The sequence below is a fragment of the Apodemus sylvaticus genome, chromosome 1 (assembly GCF_947179515.1).
Source record: "Apodemus sylvaticus chromosome 1, mApoSyl1.1, whole genome shotgun sequence".
NCBI classification, from domain to species: Eukaryota; Metazoa; Chordata; class Mammalia; order Rodentia; family Muridae; genus Apodemus; species Apodemus sylvaticus.
Window position 1 is genome coordinate 68,020,000 of NC_067472.1, and position 18,932 is coordinate 68,038,931.

An 18,932-nucleotide genomic window follows, 5' to 3' on the forward strand; every position below is an offset into this window, starting at 1 on the left:
ACAGACCGCACTCCTGTCCGTGCTGCGCTAGACTTGGTCCTCGCGCGCCCCCTGGTGTCCAAAGGTCGCCCTCGCAGACAGCGCGGCTGATCCGGCCCACGGTGCGCAGCGCCCTCGCGTGGACAGACACGATCACCACCTGTCGCTGCCTCCTATAGCCAGGAGCTGATTGTGACATTCATAGCCCAGTGGTGACCAGGTGCGAAGGATACCAGGCTAGTTTCTGCAAAGTTACAAGTGGACCTCGGGGACAGAGAAGCTGAATTTGCACAGGAAACCCGGCATTGCCTATCACTACCCGTCACGGTGTTGAGGATTGACTGCTCCCCCAAGCCGGGTCTGAACACCAAGGGCCTCCGACAGCCAAGAACAGGGACCTCAGTCAGTCAGGACCAGCTGGGCAGTCACACAGGGAGCAAATAGACAGCCCTGGACCACCAGAGATCCAGCAGTCTGGGGATGACCCCTCCAGCGTGGCGCATTCCCCATCTTACTGCTCCAGGAGCAGGCGTTAATGAGGTATGCGCTCATCTCCACAGACCTTCAAAGCCATAGACAATGCTGATTTCCTGCAGGCTGTGCATCCTCCCCTGTGCCCTTGAGGAGAGAGCACAAGAACAAAACTCACAGGAGGTGCCAATCTACCCTGATGGAGACTAGCACCCAGAGGTGCTAGCACCCATTCTAATTCATGTAGTAGCTGTTTGTCGAGGTGCCTGGACAGGGAGCATCTGTTGGGTCCTGTGCTTAGCAACTCAAGCCTACTCTCCTGGCAGCTGGAAGTGCACGCCCCACCCTCTGCAGAGCCATCCTCATCTTTGGCTTCTCTTAGGCCAACGGAGAAGATCCAGCCCCTCCCATCCTCTACCTACCATTGGCCTTGACCCTTGAGGGCTACAACTGTACTCCCCCCCCCCAAGTGACACAAATGGACTAGAACTCCACATCCTGTTCGAGATAAGAGGCCAATTGGAAGCATGGCTTGAGACAGAGAGTCAAATCCCAGCTACACCAAGTACTGCGACCTTGAGCAATTTGCTTAACCTATTTCCTCCTGTACCGTGGTGTTGAGACAGCAGTGACTCGTGCTGAATTGAGTACTTGGGTCACTGCCTGATGACACCATGTGTGTCTTGGCTGTTTTGAGCCAGCTATAGGTATAACGTGTGCTCCGGCAGGAATGTTCCCTGAACAAGGCTTCCCCCATGACAAGTGGTACTGACAGTCAGTCAAGTGCAGACCCTATTATGACCGGCGGGCAACTGCCTGCACGGCCCCGCTGGTCATAACAGACCCCTCCATGAACTCCTTGATCAGGTTTAGGGAGAGAACCACAGAAGATCCCAGCAGATTGGACCCTCCTCGGCCATGCACACGATGGGAAGAATCTTAGCCTGTGGCCACGGCATCCTCGGGTTGTGCACGCAGAGGGCTCTGATGCTGTCATTCCCAACCTCCTGTCTAGCCTCTAGACTTACCATAGGTGCAGCGTCAAGCTTGGCAGCAGAACATCCTTGATGGCAGTAAGGCCCATACCCCAGTACAGAATCCTAGTGGACCACGATGCGTGGGAGCTCAGACCCAGAGCAAGACCCAGCAAGGTCACACAAAATGTACTATAGCTGGGATTTGGGCCCGGGTCCCCTGGCACCTAAGGCCCCTCCTTACCCCAGCCCCAGGATGTGAGGGGTCAACAACAGCCCATGTGTATATCTTGGGAAAGAAGGCAGTTGCAGTTCTCTAGGGTCAAGTCCGACGGTGGACAGAGGATGTGAGGAAACCCGGTGCTACCCCCTGGCAGGCACCGAGAGAGGTGTCAGCTCAGCAACCACGCCTCCCTATCACGTGGCAATGACGTTGCAGAGAGCAAGAACATCCTAAGCGTGGCAGCCCCGGAGCTTGTGACATCAGCGAGATGTGTATCTTGACTACACCAACCCTTCCCTTTCACAAAGAACCCGGAAGCAACCCACCCGCTCACAGTCCGCATCCTACTCATCCCACACCAAAGGAAGAGTGTGAAGGGGCCATGCAGACCAAGCGAAACCCACCATTCATTCCCACAGAGGCTGTGCTAGACAAACGTGTCACCTACAAGTTAAACATTCTTGTGTTTGTGTTTAAGAATCACCGTGCACAACGGACAGCGAGAAAACGCCTATGCTCGCGTTGTCCTTATTCGTAACACTGTACAGCACATCAAAGCCGCAAGTGAACCAACCCAGCCACAAAACCCTCAACCTACAGTTTGTTCCTGCCTGAAGAGACCAGAGAAACTTCACCCAGCAACTGACAGGGCAGAAGCAGAGTCCCACAGCGGAACCTCAGGGCGGGGGATGTGGGTGGGAGTCTCGAGGGGACAGGTTGGAGGAAAGAGCCAGAAAGGTCAGGGACACACCACAAGAACACAGTCCACAGAAGCAAATGGTGGGGACTCATCGGGGCTCACAGAGATCAGGGAGGCTAGGGGTCTGACCTACAGCCATGTTAGGGCTGGGTGGCTTGGGGTTCTTGCGGCGCTCCTAACAGTGGGAGGGAGACTGTCCCTGACTCTTTTGCCTGCTCGTGGGACTCTTCCCCCTCCCCTTACTAGGTTGCCTTGCCCAGCCTTGACGTGATGGTACATGCCTGCTCTTATTATATAGCGTGCTGTGCCAGGTCTGGTTGATTCCCTGGGAAGCCTGGTCTTTTCTGAGGGGAAGGGGATCTGAGGGAGAAGTACAGCAGGAGGGGGGATGGGCAGAGGCTGGGGGAGGAGAGGGAGGGAAGACTGTTGCTGGGATGCAACATATGAGAGAAGAATGAAAAGAAATCCACAAGCGAAGAGGGAGCCGGGAGAAAGCTTTATTCCCGGTCCACCTTTAGAGACAGTTCCTTCCTGCTTCCTGAACAAGGAAGGGGCCACAGCTCACACAGCAGATGATTCGTGCAAGCGCCACAGGAATCAGAGGCTCCTTCCCAGGAGATGGAGGAGGACAGCTCTGAAGAGGACCTCCAGGCAACTCCAGGTCTCGGCTGTGGGTATCAGGCGGGGCAACACCCACCACCACTCCCTGGAGTGTCCCCAGTGTCCTTTTCCTCAGGTGCATACTTACGTCCAAGTGCATTTCCTCTCTGTGCCACAGAGTTCACAATGGGACAGGACACTGGTGCCAGGCTGCCCTGTGGCCACCATCCCCAAGCCCAGACCTTCATCTAAGCCCATCCTGGACCTTGCTGCCCTCTGCAGTGTGGTAGACACCTTGTGTGGCAGGTGCTCATAATTTATGAATAAGACCCTTCTGACACGACTGGCAAATACAGCTACAGAAGGAGACACATCTCAGTGAAATAGAAAGAGAATGCTTGACTATGGGGGTGGGGTCGACGGTAGGCATCTGAAGGCCTCTGACCTTCTTCTAGCTTTTTCAGCATGCTACGGCCATTGCTTTTGAGGAGAAACTTGGCCCGGTAGCATCAAAACTTGTTTAACGCCCCCAAATTACCAACCAATCTCCTCTTCTTCCCAGACAAGCATCACCACACCCAGGTCATGATCATCATCAGGCAAGCTCCCCATCTAGTGTCCGTGTGGGGAAATTGCAACTTCTTCGAATTAAGTGTGATTTTTTTTTAAAGAACTATTGGGTGTGTTTAATAATTAGTCACTGGTAGCCATTTAGATGAGAGTGGGGCAGCATAAAAAACACATTTAGAATCAGAAATGTGCCAGGCCATGGAGCTTTTGAATCCACCCTACTCCTGACCCAGGGCTAAACACACACACACACACACACACACACACACCATTCAGAACCAGAGGCCTTTCCTTTCCCGCTAGATGGCACAGCTCTCCTGTAGAATGCACACAGTGCTTCAGGCATAGCCCAGGGCTGGACATGTGCCTGGCTTGAATGGCAGCTGCTGATGCTAACCTGATGGCTCACACAGAAGGCAGAGGCAGGCAGTGAGGCTACGCTGCCCCAGCCTGGGCTCCCCACATCAAAACACAATAGAGGGCTGGAGAGATGGCTCGGTGGTTCTTGCTGAAGCCATGGATTTGGTCCCCGGCACTCATGATGCTCATGAGCAGCCCTGCACCCTCTTCCAGGGAAGCTGACACCCTCTTCTTGGTGACCTCCACGGGCACCAAGCACACACATGGTACCCACCCAGATACACATGCAAGCAAAACACACATGCACATGCAATGAATAAATCCAAAAAGCAAGGGCCCTTGCAGGGGAACTTCCACACACCACTATTCCTCCTGCAGGATACCAGGTTTGGGATAAGGGTCAATAATGACCTGGTCTATGTCCAGCCCTTTCGAGTCCCTAAAACCAGCTTACCAGGAGTCCTTCAGATCTGAATAGCTGTGAAGACCAGCTATGAAGACTTAGCTAGAGCACCGTTTCAACTGGGGCTGTTCGTTCCTGTGACACCAGACATGTGCAGTAACGGGGGGTGTGCTTGCAAAAAACTAAGTCGTTTTTATTCGGAAATGTTTGAATTTGGTAACAAGTCCCAGTTTTCCATTTTTAAGAAAAATGATTTTAAAATTTCATCAGAAATGAAATCTTCTTTCATGTTGAAATGTTAGGCATTTTTGGCTTTCTTTCACAATTTTTCATTTTGTGCATATGGCTGTCTTGGTGCGTAGGTATGTGCACCTGGTTATCTATAATTATATACAACTGCCCTCAAATGACACACGCGGTTCTGAGGCACCTGGCATGGGTTCTGGGAATCAAACAGGGTCCTCTGCAAGAGCAGTATGCACTCTTAAGTCCTGTGCCGTCCTCTCAGCCGTCTCATGTCAGGGTAACTCTGGACTGCCTCCATCTCCCTCCTGGTCCTTCCAGATTAAAAACTTGTCACCAAGCCCAGAAAATCTTAAGCTCTGAGCCTCCGCTTCAATTGTCAGGATAGGTGTTATATGTATACCTCTCCACAGCCATAGACTTTGAGCTTGTTATACTATTTTGGGCATGAATTTTGACTTCTCACAATGTTGTCCTTGTATATAAGCCACGCCCACTGTGCTCATTCCCCTCCTCCTCCTGACCCTTCTTCCCATCCAGCCCCTGCCTCCGACCCTCCTCCACTCCCTCTTCTGGAATGTTCCTTTGGCCTTGGACGAGATGGCACCAATGTCCCATTTGGGGGTTCAGACATGTCCAAACTTGCTCAACTCCACACAGCACACACTTAGAAGCAACAGACACCCAATAAGACATCCAAGCACTGCAGCCTTTCCTCAGGAAATGAATAGGTGTGGCAGATGCTGTAGAACTGAACTCTAGAACCCAAGTGGACTTCAATGCATTCATTTTCACCCTGCCTTTGCTGCTTCCAGTTCCCACACTGGCTTCCCTACTGTAAGCCAAATAAACTTCTCCCTGAAGTTATTTTTGTCACGGTGTCCTATCACAACAGAAAAGAAAGTGGAACACACAGCATAAGGTGAGGGTGATGGAATAGGACAGGAGGCACTGGCAGACAAAAAAAAAAAATCACAAAGGCCATGTACAAATAATTCCAGTTTGGGAAGACTAAAGAAAACCAGAAAACCAGTCTTCCTACTGAGATAAAGACTGCTTTATCAGGTGGCTCTTGAAACTTCCTTACTGTCTTAGTCAGGGTTTCTATTCCTGCACAAACATCATGACCAAGAAGCAAGTTGGGGAGGAAAGGGTTTATTCAGCTTACACTTTCCACACTACTTTTCATCACCAAAGGAAGTCAGGTCTGGAACTCAAGCAGGTCAGGAAGCAGAAGCTGATGCAGAGGCATGGAGGGATGGTACTTACTGGCTTGCTTCCTCTGGCTTGCTCAGCTTTCTTTTTTTTTTTTTTTTTTTTTCTTTTCCTCTTTTTCGAGACAGGGTTTCTCTGTTGTAGCCCTGGCTGTCCTGGAACTCACTCTGTAGACAATGCTGACCTCGAACTCAGAAATCCACCTGCGTCTGCCTCCCAAGTGCTGGGATTAAAGGCGTGTGCCACCACTGCCCAGCTCTCAGCTTGCTCTCTTATAGAACCCAAGAATACCAGCCCAGGGATGGTAAAACCCACAAGGAGCCCTCCATCCTTGATCACTAATTGAGAAAATGCCCCACAGATGGATCACATGGGGGCACTTCCCCAACTCAAACTCCTTTCTCTGTGATAACTCCAGCCTGTGTCAAGTTGACGCACAAAACCAGCCAGTACACTCCCGTTGCGGGTGCTGTTTGGAGGCTCAGGCGGCCTTGTTTGGGGATGTTCGTCACTGGAGATGGGAGTCTTAAGGTTTGCTCCGTTCTGCTTATCTCTCAGCTCCATGCTTAGGTTCCAACTGTGAGTCCTCAGCTTCTGCTCCAGACACGGTGCCTACGGCTTACCACCATCACCTATCTCCCTGACCAAGAAAGTACTTTCTTCTAGAAACTGCCTTGGTAGCAGTGTTTTATCTCAGCAAAAGGACAGTAACTAATATGGTCAGACACCATGAGACACACAGGAAGCCTTGGTAAGAACTCAAAAGATACTTACATCTGCCTGCATTTAAAAGTTTCACCTACCCAATGGTTTTCTTTGAGTGGAAATGAAGAGCCTTGTTTTCCATCAAATCCCTCATAGGCATCCCAAGCTTAGGAAGCCAGGCCCCAACCACCTCTCAGACCTGTGTGCTTCAACTCCTCCACCTTAAGCCACAGGACCCAGGGCAACAGGCAGCAGTCTCTGTAGGAGCTCTGGAGAGGCTGGGGTCTCACTCCGCACTCACTGCTCTCATCACTCACTGACACACACTGCTTTCCTTTGCACCACAGTGCCTCCCAGCCCACATTAGCAGGCCATGATCAGTTAAGAACAACAGCCCACAGGCAGCAAATACCGAGATCCCCTTCACAGCTGTGAAGTCAGAAATCCTAAGAAAGGGTTGTACAGCAAAGCCTAATGGGACACGTGTGTCTTAAGGCATGCAAAGTTGGGGGCGGGGTGGGGGGTGGGGGGGGGGACAACATTTAGATTTTCCATGGCTTTTAGAATATTCTCCACCTACTGGAAGGCAAAATTAGCACATTCATTGCAATGAAGCCTCAACAGCCACTACTGCTCCCTCTTCTGGATGCTGGTACACGGGAGTTCTGGTTTTCTGCACCGTATGGAACTCATCATTGCCAGCATGATAAACTTTTGGGCTGCATTTTCCAGGGCTGTGAGGAGCTCTCTGGCCAGTGAGGGGAGCTATTGGACTGGTACAGGAGTTATCTAAGCTCTACAGCACTCTGCTTGTAAGAGGCCTTCACTGTGTGATGCGGCCTTCCCTAATTGTTACAAGAGGCCTGTGCACTAAGAAAAGGATTTAAAGAAATCAGTGACAGTGACTGTACGTTACGAAGACACATTGCACACACGATCATTGTTAGCTGACTCTGAAGAGTTTATTGACTTCTCTGTTTCTTGGAAAATGTAACATGTTTCTTCAGCACAGCTTCGTGAAGCACATTGAGCACAGCTGAGTGTGTGGGATTTCTACTCTTTGTCCACTGTCAGGACCAGTTGTCAGTTGTTCCACGGTAATCAAATACTTCTTGCAGTCCTTGGACACCATGCTCCATGCTCACTAATTTTCTCCTTTCAGTATAGGCAGCAATTCACCGTTGTCTTTCAGTTCCTAAAATTTAAAAAAAAAAAAGCATGTGATGAGAGAAAGGAGAGAAAGTCTATGGTCGTAGGAAGAAAGTACCTAAGCAACAAGCTTTCCCCTTAGCTGACACCAAAAGGACACACACTCAATTAAACCTACAAGCTGTCAATATGCCAACATTCTTACACCATAAAACAGAATACAAGGCTCAGCAGTAGAACAATGGCCAAACATGCCAAGGCCCTGGGCTCAAGTCTCTCTTTCCCCTCCTCGCTCTGCTGAACACAAATTGTAGGTTAGCATTTATTTTAAAACTAAATAGTCATTTTTTTGTATTCATGGAGACTGACTTTGGGCTCATTCCTTACAGAAGATAATAATTTGCCACTGCCTTTGCATGCCAAATGTTGGGATTAAAGGCAACTTAATTATTTAAAGATTAAATACACTACCAAGTCTCAATTCTACAGATTAAATCGTGTGTGTGTGTGTGTGTGTGTGTGTGTGTGTGTACGGAAGATATATATATCTTCAGTAGTAGAATCTGTACATAGAACTCACATATGGTAGGGAGGGCTGGCAAACAATCTCAGGTTACAAAGTTAAATGGAGTTCTAAACCAATACATTAGTGAACACAAAACCACTAAGCCCAGGCAGCCCGAGTTCAGGTCCGTAACTCATCAGGTAGCCTTCAATAGCATCAGGTCTTGCCAGGAGTCAAACTGACCTTACTTTATGTTTAGAGTTCATTTTAAAGATAGGCTTAGGTTTTGACTTCTCCTCAGCTACAGACCTTGGAGAGATCGGGTGATCAATGGTCACTGTGCCCTCCCAGAAGACGAAAACATTTTACAGCTGCCAGAGATTCACCTTGGCAGAAAGCCCGGGCTACGTGAAGAATCCCACTGGCCTTTCTTCTTCCCCTGCCTGTATATGTTGCCTAAGAAAATACAGTTGGTGGGGGGACCTTGAACAAGTTGGTCTTGGCCTCGTTCTTTGCGTCTCCTGTCCTATTTCTCTGCCCTTCTCTCCCTAGGGTCCCCTGTCAAAAACCCCCGCAGGCCGGGGCAGGGTCTTTCAAGTCTTTCCTATACAAGCTAGCACCATGCTGCATCACTGTTCACTCTTCTGATTTCCACATTTATACCTAAGCTATGGTGGAAAGGAGATGAACTCTACATAAGAGGAATCCTTCCCTCTGAGACTACTGGAGAGCTTCTCTCTCCTCAGAGCAGGCAGCTCACAGATCTTCTCTAGGCATTTGAAGACACTCAACCAAGGGCCCCAAGTCTAAGAGCTCCTCAGCTCATCCACAGCCTGTCAGTAGCTGCCTTTCCCAGGATCTCAGACTGAACAAGTCACTGAGTTACAAGTACCAGTGCTCTAACAGAAGCCAATCAGAGTTACTGTATGGAATGTGTATTAATGAACAGATGAAAAACTGCACTCCGCAGAAAACACAAAGTGACAGTTCCACGAACTGCGACAGTTCACAAAGAGAAGGAGCAGTAGCATCAACTTGCAAATGCATGTGTTCTGAGAAGGGATTGTAAAAGTCATACAGTCTTCGGGAGAAAGGTTTCAACTACTTCCTGGTCTCCTAAGACCCTTTGGCTAAGGCATGGACTGTGAGACATTCAGACAAGAACAGGCTCAAAAGCATCTGGGATATAAAGATAGTTTGTGACTTAATAAGAAGTCTACCTGCATATGCTATGTGTGCACCTAGATGTTAAAGTAACAAGTGCACCCTTACCTTGTTGCCTCGGGGCCCCTAAAAGCTACAGTGCTTTCTTTTCCTCCAGGAAAGAGACCATTGACTAGGAAAATTCCATCTCTGCCTTATTTTTGCCCCTACCTCAATGTCAAAGTGCCATCAAACTCTGCACTTGGCAGAAAATAAAGCCTGCCTTGCAATAGCAGGGCAAAGCATCCCTAAAGCTGCCTTCTGCCCTGATTTCATAGACTGTTGGCTGGTCCAGAGATTGAGTTTGTCCATATTATGAAAGCCTGTTTTTAAAGGTTTTACTTTATAATGTTAATTATGTTTTGTTTTGGTTTTTTCCACTTAAAACTCAGAGAAACAATCAGAAGGCCAGAGGGCAATATCCTGCCCGGGAGGAGGAGCTGGCCCACCACCTGCTGGTTACACCCTCAACACACTGGCTAAGGTGGACAGCAGTCGGGTAGACAAAGGCCATGAAAGCTGCAACTTCCCTTGGTAAGTTTACAGTAACCAACACAACTAATAAACACAGTTACTCTTGGATAAGGCCACCTTGTCGCACATTTAAAAATGTCAGGTCCGTTGCCAGGCATTGGCAGCAAATGTCACCACTCAAGAGGCAGAGGTAGGCAATCAGAAGCCAACCTAGACTACAGAAGGAGTTCCAGGACAGCCAAGGCTACACAGAGAAACTCTTGTTTCGAAAAACTAAAAAGAAATGCCAGGCCCGCTTAAAAGACAAGAGAAACAAGTTTTTAAACTAATAACCATTTACAAGTTCCTAAAATAAACAGAGCATCAGGAAGGATTTGAAGTAATGTAAGAGCAGCTTTGATAGCTCATACCCGTAATCTCAGAACTGGGAAGGCTGAGACAGACCATGATCTCCTAGTCCTCCTCCTCACGCCTGCATCGTTAAGGGCAATTAAGGGAAAAGGAAAATGACCCAAAGAAACAATTACAATTAACAAAAAATGAAGACGCATAAGAATTTTAGAGCAGAGAAATGTTCCTAGCAGGAGAAATGCACATTTACAGAAGAAGTTGGGCCCCAAAGGATGGAGATAAAAAGACTTAAATACGGAAGATACAAAAAAACTTAATGCTACAGGAACCAGGTAAAGATAGTCTGACAAGAGGGAAGGAGGCTGTGCTGGAGTTAGTACAGTGGCTCTGAGGTCATCTGGACACTCAGCTAAGGGGTTAACTCTCCCTAGCAGCTGGCAGCATTCAAAGGCTTTCAAGATGGCTCAGAGCAGAAGGAGGCATGAACCGCGACACATCCACAGAGGAGGCTGGGTGTGAGGCCGCCGAAAAGAGGAGACGGACACCACCGGAGCGGGATGTTTAAACATCATGTATTCCAGTTCTCGAGAATAGCGATGAAAAGCTCTTACCTTGACGATGTCCAATCCTCCAACAAGATCCCCTCTCACATACAGCTGAGGGTAGGTTGGCCAATTTGAGAACGTTTTTAATCCCTGGCGCACCTAAAGGAACAACAGAAATACTGAATCCTTCCCATCAGACCTTGTGAACAAAGCTAAAACATGGGTTGAAACAGGAAACCTAGAACGTACTTCTTCATCTTCCAGTATATCAAAAGTTTCATATTCAACCCTGCAAAAGGAGAAAGTATTTTTATCAGGTGTCCATTTTAAACAAAAAACATAAAATCTATCTAGTGCTTTTAATATAGTCAAGAAAAGCAGTCCACTGCTAACAAAACTTACTCTAGAAAGCCTGCTATAAAGCAATGGGAAGGACTTTCACTGTCAGGCTTGTCATTCTGAGACAAAATCACTCAGTCTTTTGATAGACAACACTAGCTACAGTGGGACCTGCCAAACTTCTCTTACGTATTTATGGGCACAGTAGAAGACCAAGATATGTGTGTGTCAGTCAGAGGACAATTTGTAGGAGTCAATTCTCTCCATCCACTAGTTGGGTCCCAGGGATCAAACTCAAGAGCATCAGCCTTGGGGACAAGTGCCTTTACCCTCTATACCATCTTGCTGACCCCCAACCTTGCTTTAAGAAGAGCCATGTTTTAAAGGTCATATTCAGACTATGCTACAAAACTGCCTTCCGTCCTGCAACTTCAGATCTGCAACTGCAGAGAACAGGCTGGCTATACAAACCATGATCAGAACACATATTGCAATTTGAAAAGCAATCATGAAACAAGAGATGTCAAACATTTGAAAATCCAAAAGAACATGTGCTAAACAGCTCCACACAGATGGACTGGTTCTAAACACAAAACTCAATCAGGGAGTCCCCACTGGACAGCTATCCCAACGGCTCCAACCCAGGAGCAGACACTTAAACAGCTCACCTTACTCCACACAAAGCAGGCCAGAGGCCTTCTGTCCCCCAGGACCTGAGTTACAGGCAGCTATGAGATGCCTGATATGGGTACTGGGAACCAACTCTCATATTCTTAAAGAACAGTACACACTTAATCACTGAGCCATCTTTCTAGCTCTGAAAGAACAGACTTCAAAAAATGCTTAGATTATGTGATAGTCTCCCTGTATTTCCTTATGCATGGCGAGAACAAGGACCATAAAATTCCTTTTTGGTCTAAGTTAAAGCATTCAAAATACACTATAAAAATTAGAAATGTGTGTCAATAAATAAGTATTATGCAAATATGTTTAAACATTAAAACTGTGAAGTTATCAGTAGCAGAATGGAACATAAAATTTATATACATACCCAGTACTATTCAGTATTTCCAGAATTTGTTTGCTAAATCCACATTTTGCTTCCTAAATTAAAAAAAAAAAAAAAAAGTACATTGCATCTTTTCCCACAGACCCAGTGAGTGTGGCCAGCGCCACTGCGAGTGCTCAAGTTAGACCTCCCCCCCCCCCCCCCCCCACTCTGTGGACCCAGCTCCTGGGCTTCTTCCATCCCCTCTGACATCATCCCAAACAACCTTCACACTGACTTTGGCTTTAACCTTTTGAGTGACATGTAGCAGCTTAAAACCTTTGTGGTCAGGATGGTCCCCTAAATAAAATGCAGATCATCTACACAGAATCACCTGACTCTTTCTTGCTCTATGCAAAACAATAAAACAGTTAAGCCAGATCTTTGCATTGTGGCATCAGCTATTTGAAGTGATTGAAATCCTATGCTTTATTTCAGTGCAGATTTCCCAAGCCCCAGCTACCCTGGGAAAAAAGACTGACAATACACAACAACTTAAAAGCCCCCAGGACACCATTTCCAAGACATACAAATTCTTCCTAGACAGGAACAAGAAATGTGGAGAATGAAAGTCTGCTTTCAACAGTAATGGAGCAAGAGTACCATTCATCCTTACTACAAGTTATTAACATTGTGCATTGTTCCAGTTATAGAGTCTATGTCCTAACACAGTGCTATCTACATGCTAAATGTATATTAATGTCTTTCTTATTATTACTCCCATCACACTAGTTACATTAACGAGTTAATTGTTTTAACTAATGGCCTTCACTGTGTTGATACCATGGCATTAATAGATCCATTTACAAAAGGACACAAGGAAGGCAAGGGTCTCTATGGCGTCTGCCCATGGTGGCTTGTCCAGAGCCTGGGCAGGGCAGCTCCTCACTCCACTACCTCACCCTTCTGAGTTAGCCTCCTTATCCTGAGGGGGAAGCGAACTGCACAGCTTTGCTTGCCTGAAGTTGAACAGCTGAAACAACTGTTAACTGCAAAATATAAGAGAAATGACAGGACTAGCTTTTTGAAATTACCAATCTAATCCCAACACAGGAGAGAGTCAGTTTTCACCACTTAACGAGCGCAAGGGGACCTAATAAACTAATTCAGTATGTACTTTCATCAGACTACAAGAACCAATCACGTTACCTCAGAGCACAAGGGCCACTGTCAGGATTTATTTCCTACTCTGTGGACCTAAGGACAAGAACCTGAGGACTACCAGGGACGTACATCTGCCCACAGTCCACATCCTCGGAAAAGGGACTGGCAGCGTTGACCACTTCAGCTGACAAAGTTTGGCAGCAGAAAGAAATGCACCCTGCTGGGATGCTGATGATAAAGTCAAGCAAAATGGAGATTACTTTGCTTGATCTCCATAAGCACCAATTAAGGCCTGGATAACTTCCTGATACTACTACAGCTTCATTAGCTAAACTAGTAAAAAAGACTTAACTGTCCCCTCGCTGCAGATGTTAACACATAAGAGATTACCAATCAACCCATCTTTGAGTGCTTTACCTGTTTGTTTCCTTTCATAAAGAGCATCACAGAAGCTTTATTGGTCAGCACTTTGAGCCTGAAGAGAGAAAACGATACAAAACGGCTCAGCTCAATTATTAAACACCACTTCCGCACTGCTTCATGAGGAGCAGGCATATTTGAGGGAGAGGAGGATGACGGCTCACAGCTTTGAGTGGTACTAAACAAGCACAAGCATTGACACTTTCTTTTATTTCATTCTCTCCCTGAGCCACTGTAAAACATAATATGGCTTTTTAAGGCAACGAATGTTCTTTCAAGTTGCAATTTAAGCCCATCAACTTGTAGTACTAAAAAAATAATAATAACCAATTCAGCAAGGAATTATTCGATGGGGGGCCTGTACATCGAGCCATCTACAGTTGCCCAAATGAAGCAGCAAGCACTTCCCATCATGATGGTACACAATGCTCTTCACACCAGCAGGGCAGTGAGTATAAGAAAGCAAAATCTTAGTCCTCCAACCACCACTAACCATGAAAAATCAACACTTCTCATCTTAACTTTATATGTCACCTGTCAAAAAGCACAATCTAACTTGCTATCTATCACGAGTGTTAATGACCCAAATATAAAACAAAGTTTAGTCACAAATCTTTTGGAAAATCAGTGTACAGATGATGGGTCTTATTTTCTCTTCATTCTTCTCCTGCTGTAGAAGCAGCACGGGTCAGAACCCTGTAGAAGCTGACGCTGGTCATGTGTACAGATCACACAGGCCAACAGGACACACACCTAGCCAAGCCCACTCACCAGGTGATCAAACCACCTAGATCCTTGTATCACAGGGCACTCGGCTATCAGAATGCGCCTCATGCTGCTGGAGGAGCGCTTTAGATTACTACCCACAGCATGCAGCTCTAGTCGGTCTCTGCGTGCCTGAAGCAGGGAGAGCTGGAAGCAGCATGAGGAAAGAAGACCTAAGGAAGACCCGCCAGGGCAGCAAGGGCAATGCAGGGAGGGAGCTGCAGAGCCACCCTACAGCAGCAGCACAGCCTCAGGGGCAAGGACGTCATGGGCCACAATAAAGGCCACAAAGGGGTCCCTGTGTGACATCCACAACACCACCATCTTCTCATCGCAACAGAAAGGTGGCCCAGTGGCACCAGGCCAGCACGACATATTAACCAGCATGACTCCTTACTGTTCCTAAGGAATACTTGGATTAAATACAGACAAATGATCTTTATTAAGTATTTGTAGAAATTCTCAAAATGTGAAATAGCAAGAAAATTACAAACTCAAGGACCAACTAACAGTTGTTGAGCTCTGATGCATTTCAACACAAATTATTTTTAATTAACTATTAATATAAAATGTGAATTAATAAATTCACATTTATTACAAAAGAACCTCCTTCACATGTCCCTCTACACCAAAATCCACCATTTTTACAAGACTTCTAAAGCAGGCTGCAATCTCTCATAAATAGAAAGATGGTTTCACAGCTCCAGAGTCTGCCTGAGTTTTTTGACTACAGCAGAGAGAAGCCTCTGAGAACCCTAGCTTTTCCCATTAAACTCTTACCACATTTAGGGATTAAACACAGCACTTGAGCTGTACATAAAAACAGAGGTGCTATGCTCACACAAAAGAGCAAGAACCAAATAGGACCCTGGACCCACTGAAAGCGACATTTCTCCAGCATCAAATATACTCTTCATAATCGCTAATTCAAGCTAAAACATCTCCAGTCCAAATGAGAGCATCCCAAGTTTGCAAGACTAGGTGCTGAGGACCACAACATTATGACCCAAATAGGAAAGCACTGAATGTTTGGTGTCTACTCAGAGAACCACACAGGATTTACAGACTGGTTAGATACACAGAGCACACTGCTGCCAGACCCCCATCACTTACCGTTCCTCTAACTTGGGTGCTTTGGGACAAATTGTATCTAGCTCTTCTGATGCTTCCAGCTCCTGAAAGAAGCACATTATGACAACGTAAACCATCATGACCACCCCACTGTGGAGCCCTGACAAATGTCTATCAGAAATACTGAGTTCTCATAAGGAAATCCCGAGGTACAATAAGAAATATGTGCTTTCAATTTATTACAACACTTTAGAAAAGTATGCTCTAAATAAGTTGTCTTTATAAAGAATCTAACCTTAATTATGTCAAGTCCTCCTATTAGCTCCCCAGAAACATAGAGCTGAGGGTAGGTGGGCCAATTAGAATAAGTTTTGAGGCCCTGTCGAACTTCTTCATCTGAGAAGATATCAAAACTGCTGAACTGAATATTGTGTTTGTGAAGGATTTCCACCATCTGCTTGCTGAAACCTGCAACAGAACAAGGAAAAGAGATTCAGCATCTCTCACATCCCACACGGTGTCCGGGGGACAGAAACGCCCGCCCACCTCACCTGCACAGTGATTGAATCAGCAAAACTGGATAATATAAGACAAAAGTAAGTGCTAAAAATCCATTTGACCTAGAGCCTCACACAGAGCATAATTACAGTGAAGTGTGTGTGTTTATCAAAACTGCCCTTTAATTGGAGACACAGCGTTAGTCAAACAGCAGAACCATGAAAGCCAACAGGCTCCACCCTGAGAGGGACAAAGCTCTCTGGTTGCTCCTTCTCCTTTCAAGAAACTGACCAGGAACCTACAACAGCTGTTTTAACCACTGCCTGACCCGCGTGCAGCCCCCCCCCTTCCTGGCACTCTGGTGCACACGCCTGTGCACACGCCTGTGCAGGTGCTTCTCTCTCATCGTCACCTCTGAGCAGGATGCATGGGGATCCAATCAGAAGTGCTCTCTTTGGGTCTGAAGTCTGCACAGTCCAGTAAACATTCAAGCCATCTTTGTTGTTACATATCAATTGCCATTCCTTCTCAGCTTTTGTTATATATAACTTGATAGATTCTTTCCTGAAACTATTTACATCCCTTTAGTGTGCAGGATGATTTTCTTTTAAGCTACACTACAGCGACAAATTTGTCCCAGGAGTTTAGAGTTTGGTGAAGCCATCTTCTTCCAGGGTTCGCACCAGTCTTATGAACCTATCAGTCCAGGCTGAAAAAGGGTCACTTTTCTTCCCAGATGCTAATCCTTACCAACTACAGCTCCCAGTCTGAACCACCTTCCTCTTTCTCACTTCAGCGTTCTTTGAAAGATACTCTTAATTCACTGAAATGTAAACTACTCTTCCTTTAAGATTTCCCCACATCAGCAATTATTTTCAAATAAAAACAAATCATGAAATTCAGTATAAGATGAACTGCAATGATCTTGCCTGACGTCACCCAAAAGTACATTTCCTTTAAGAACATGGATGTAGAGCTGAGCTCCCTCCGAGAGCTTCCCAGCTCTGCAGTTGCTGAAGCACTAGGAGAGCGTGCAGCACAGACGCTGCGTTCCTCCAACTGAAGTGTGGCGTTCCCACACAGCCTCAAGTCAAACACTGTTTCTGAATGTTCTCACTCATCTGGGAGTTCATTAGTAAACAGCTAACGGCTGACTGCTGATGGTTATTCTGTTCCCAATATATTAGCTCGTTTCTACTGTAACTGGCTGAGAAAAGGCTTTATTTTGGCTTTAGGCAATTACATGCAGACTAGAAAGATTGATTGGTAGGGTTTCATTTTTAAGGGTTAAAGTGGCAGACTGGAAATGTTATGCTTAAGGATAAAGTAGTAATAAGGCTTTATTCTAATAACAAAATATTTATACACTCCTGAAGAAAAATGCATGCATGTAACAGAAGCACTTAAAAGTTTAAAAAAAAAAAATCTCATTTACCAGGAAATCAGCATTTCTGTGTGCAGTCATTTCCACTTGTGACATGAGTAATAAGCCTAAGTGCTACACTGAATGCCTCACAGACCCTAGGAGTAGTTCTGTACTGTGCTCTGCATCTGACTCTCAAAGCTCCCACAGCCAAACATCTACCAGAGCTGTACCGCAATAGCTGGGAGTCCTCCAATAACCTCATTATCCTGCTAAAGAGCCTCAATGATTCAGAAACCTTCCTCAAATGTAAGCAATTTCTCTTCCTATCTTCTATGAGAAGCCAGAAGAGAGGCAGCTCAGGTCTGTGCTTGTAAGTCACCATCAACTCTGCAGATGGAGTCTAGGAGAACAGACGGTGCAGCAGAGGCCTGCATTGGTTCTAGAACAGACAGGCTCTAGAAACAGTCTCCCACTGTCTTGGACAGGAAGTGCAAATGTTATTCAAGTTTTCTGGGTAACATAAAGCAAGGCCAGGGCCACCAATTGAAATGCAAGTGTAACCCTCCTCCACAGCAGATGCTGAGTCACGAGCAAAGCAGTATGAGTGGCAGGGTGCTCTCAAAACAGACTCTACTGCAGGACAGGAACCTCACCAGTTCACAGACATGGCCTATGTTTTTATAAAGGGGCTAGCCCACACTCTTCACAGGAGTGTTGCTCTCCTGTGAAGATCAAATCTATACTAGGCAGCTCAGAAAGCAAGAACAGAAGCAAAGCCACATGTTTCTCAAAGACAGGAGATGGAGCAAAGTGATGAGAGCACACACCAGAAGTGACCAGGAAGTCCCCATGCAAAGGCTTTTCAGCTGACCGACATGGACACTTTAGTAAGTACTCTCCAATAATCTGTTTGTTCTATGTGCCAGGAAGTAAGACACATAAAAAGAAACCAAATATCAGGAAAAGGGTGCTTACTGGAATTGTTAGAAAGGTTACAAAGATGGCACCCAAAAAGAACTAGCAGTTAAACCTTTATGCATCTAATAATCTCTTTATCTTTTTTCCATTATTTAAATGCCTAAAACTCTTCTTTTTCATCGCTCTAAAATATCTAAATTTTCTTTTTATTCTTTTTGTAGTCTGAATGTCGCAACATAAGAAAAAAACTCAAGAAATATGTTATAAATTCAGTTTAGAGAAATACACGCATGCCTGTAATCCCAGCACTCTGGGAGGCAGAAGCAGGTGGATTTCTGAGGTCAGGGCCAGCCTGGTCTACAGAGTGAATTCCAGGACAACCAGGGCTATACAGAGAAACCCTGTCTCAAAGAAAACAAATCCAAAAAACAAAAACAAAAAAAAAAAAAGAAAAAAGAAAACCCCGAGAAATACACTATTTCTAAATAAGCCAAATTCAGAAAGACAAGTAAAGGAAATACTTTGCTTTGTATGAAGAAACTAGATTTAGAATTGTGTTTGTGCCTTTGTGTCTGGGTATGAGCACCTCTGTGTGTGTGTGTGTGTGTGTGTGTGTGTGTGTGTGTGTGTGTGTGCGCGTGCGCGCGCGACCCCATGCATGGGGAAATGGGGAAAGTCACAATTCTGAAAAGGAAGGGAGGAAAAGAGGCACTAACTCTGACAATGGGAAACA

General features: G+C 46.1%; 1 protein-coding gene across 1 annotated transcript in view; it reads right to left on the minus strand.

Moving 5' to 3' along the window:
* Positions 1-7,380: 7,380 nt before the first annotated feature.
* Glrx3 (glutaredoxin 3) overlaps positions 7,381-18,932 on the minus strand; it is a 31,146-nt gene continuing 19,594 nt past the window's right edge. The window contains exons 5-11 of the mRNA XM_052196403.1: positions 15,713-15,885; positions 15,460-15,521; positions 13,579-13,636; positions 12,061-12,113; positions 10,920-10,959; positions 10,737-10,829; positions 7,381-7,638 (exon numbers count right to left, since the gene is read on the minus strand). Coding sequence (XP_052052363.1) covers positions 7,588-7,638; positions 10,737-10,829; positions 10,920-10,959; positions 12,061-12,113; positions 13,579-13,636; positions 15,460-15,521; positions 15,713-15,885 — 530 coding nt within the window. The 3' untranslated portion in view covers positions 7,381-7,587. The remainder of the gene's footprint in view (positions 7,639-10,736; positions 10,830-10,919; positions 10,960-12,060; positions 12,114-13,578; positions 13,637-15,459; positions 15,522-15,712; positions 15,886-18,932) is intronic.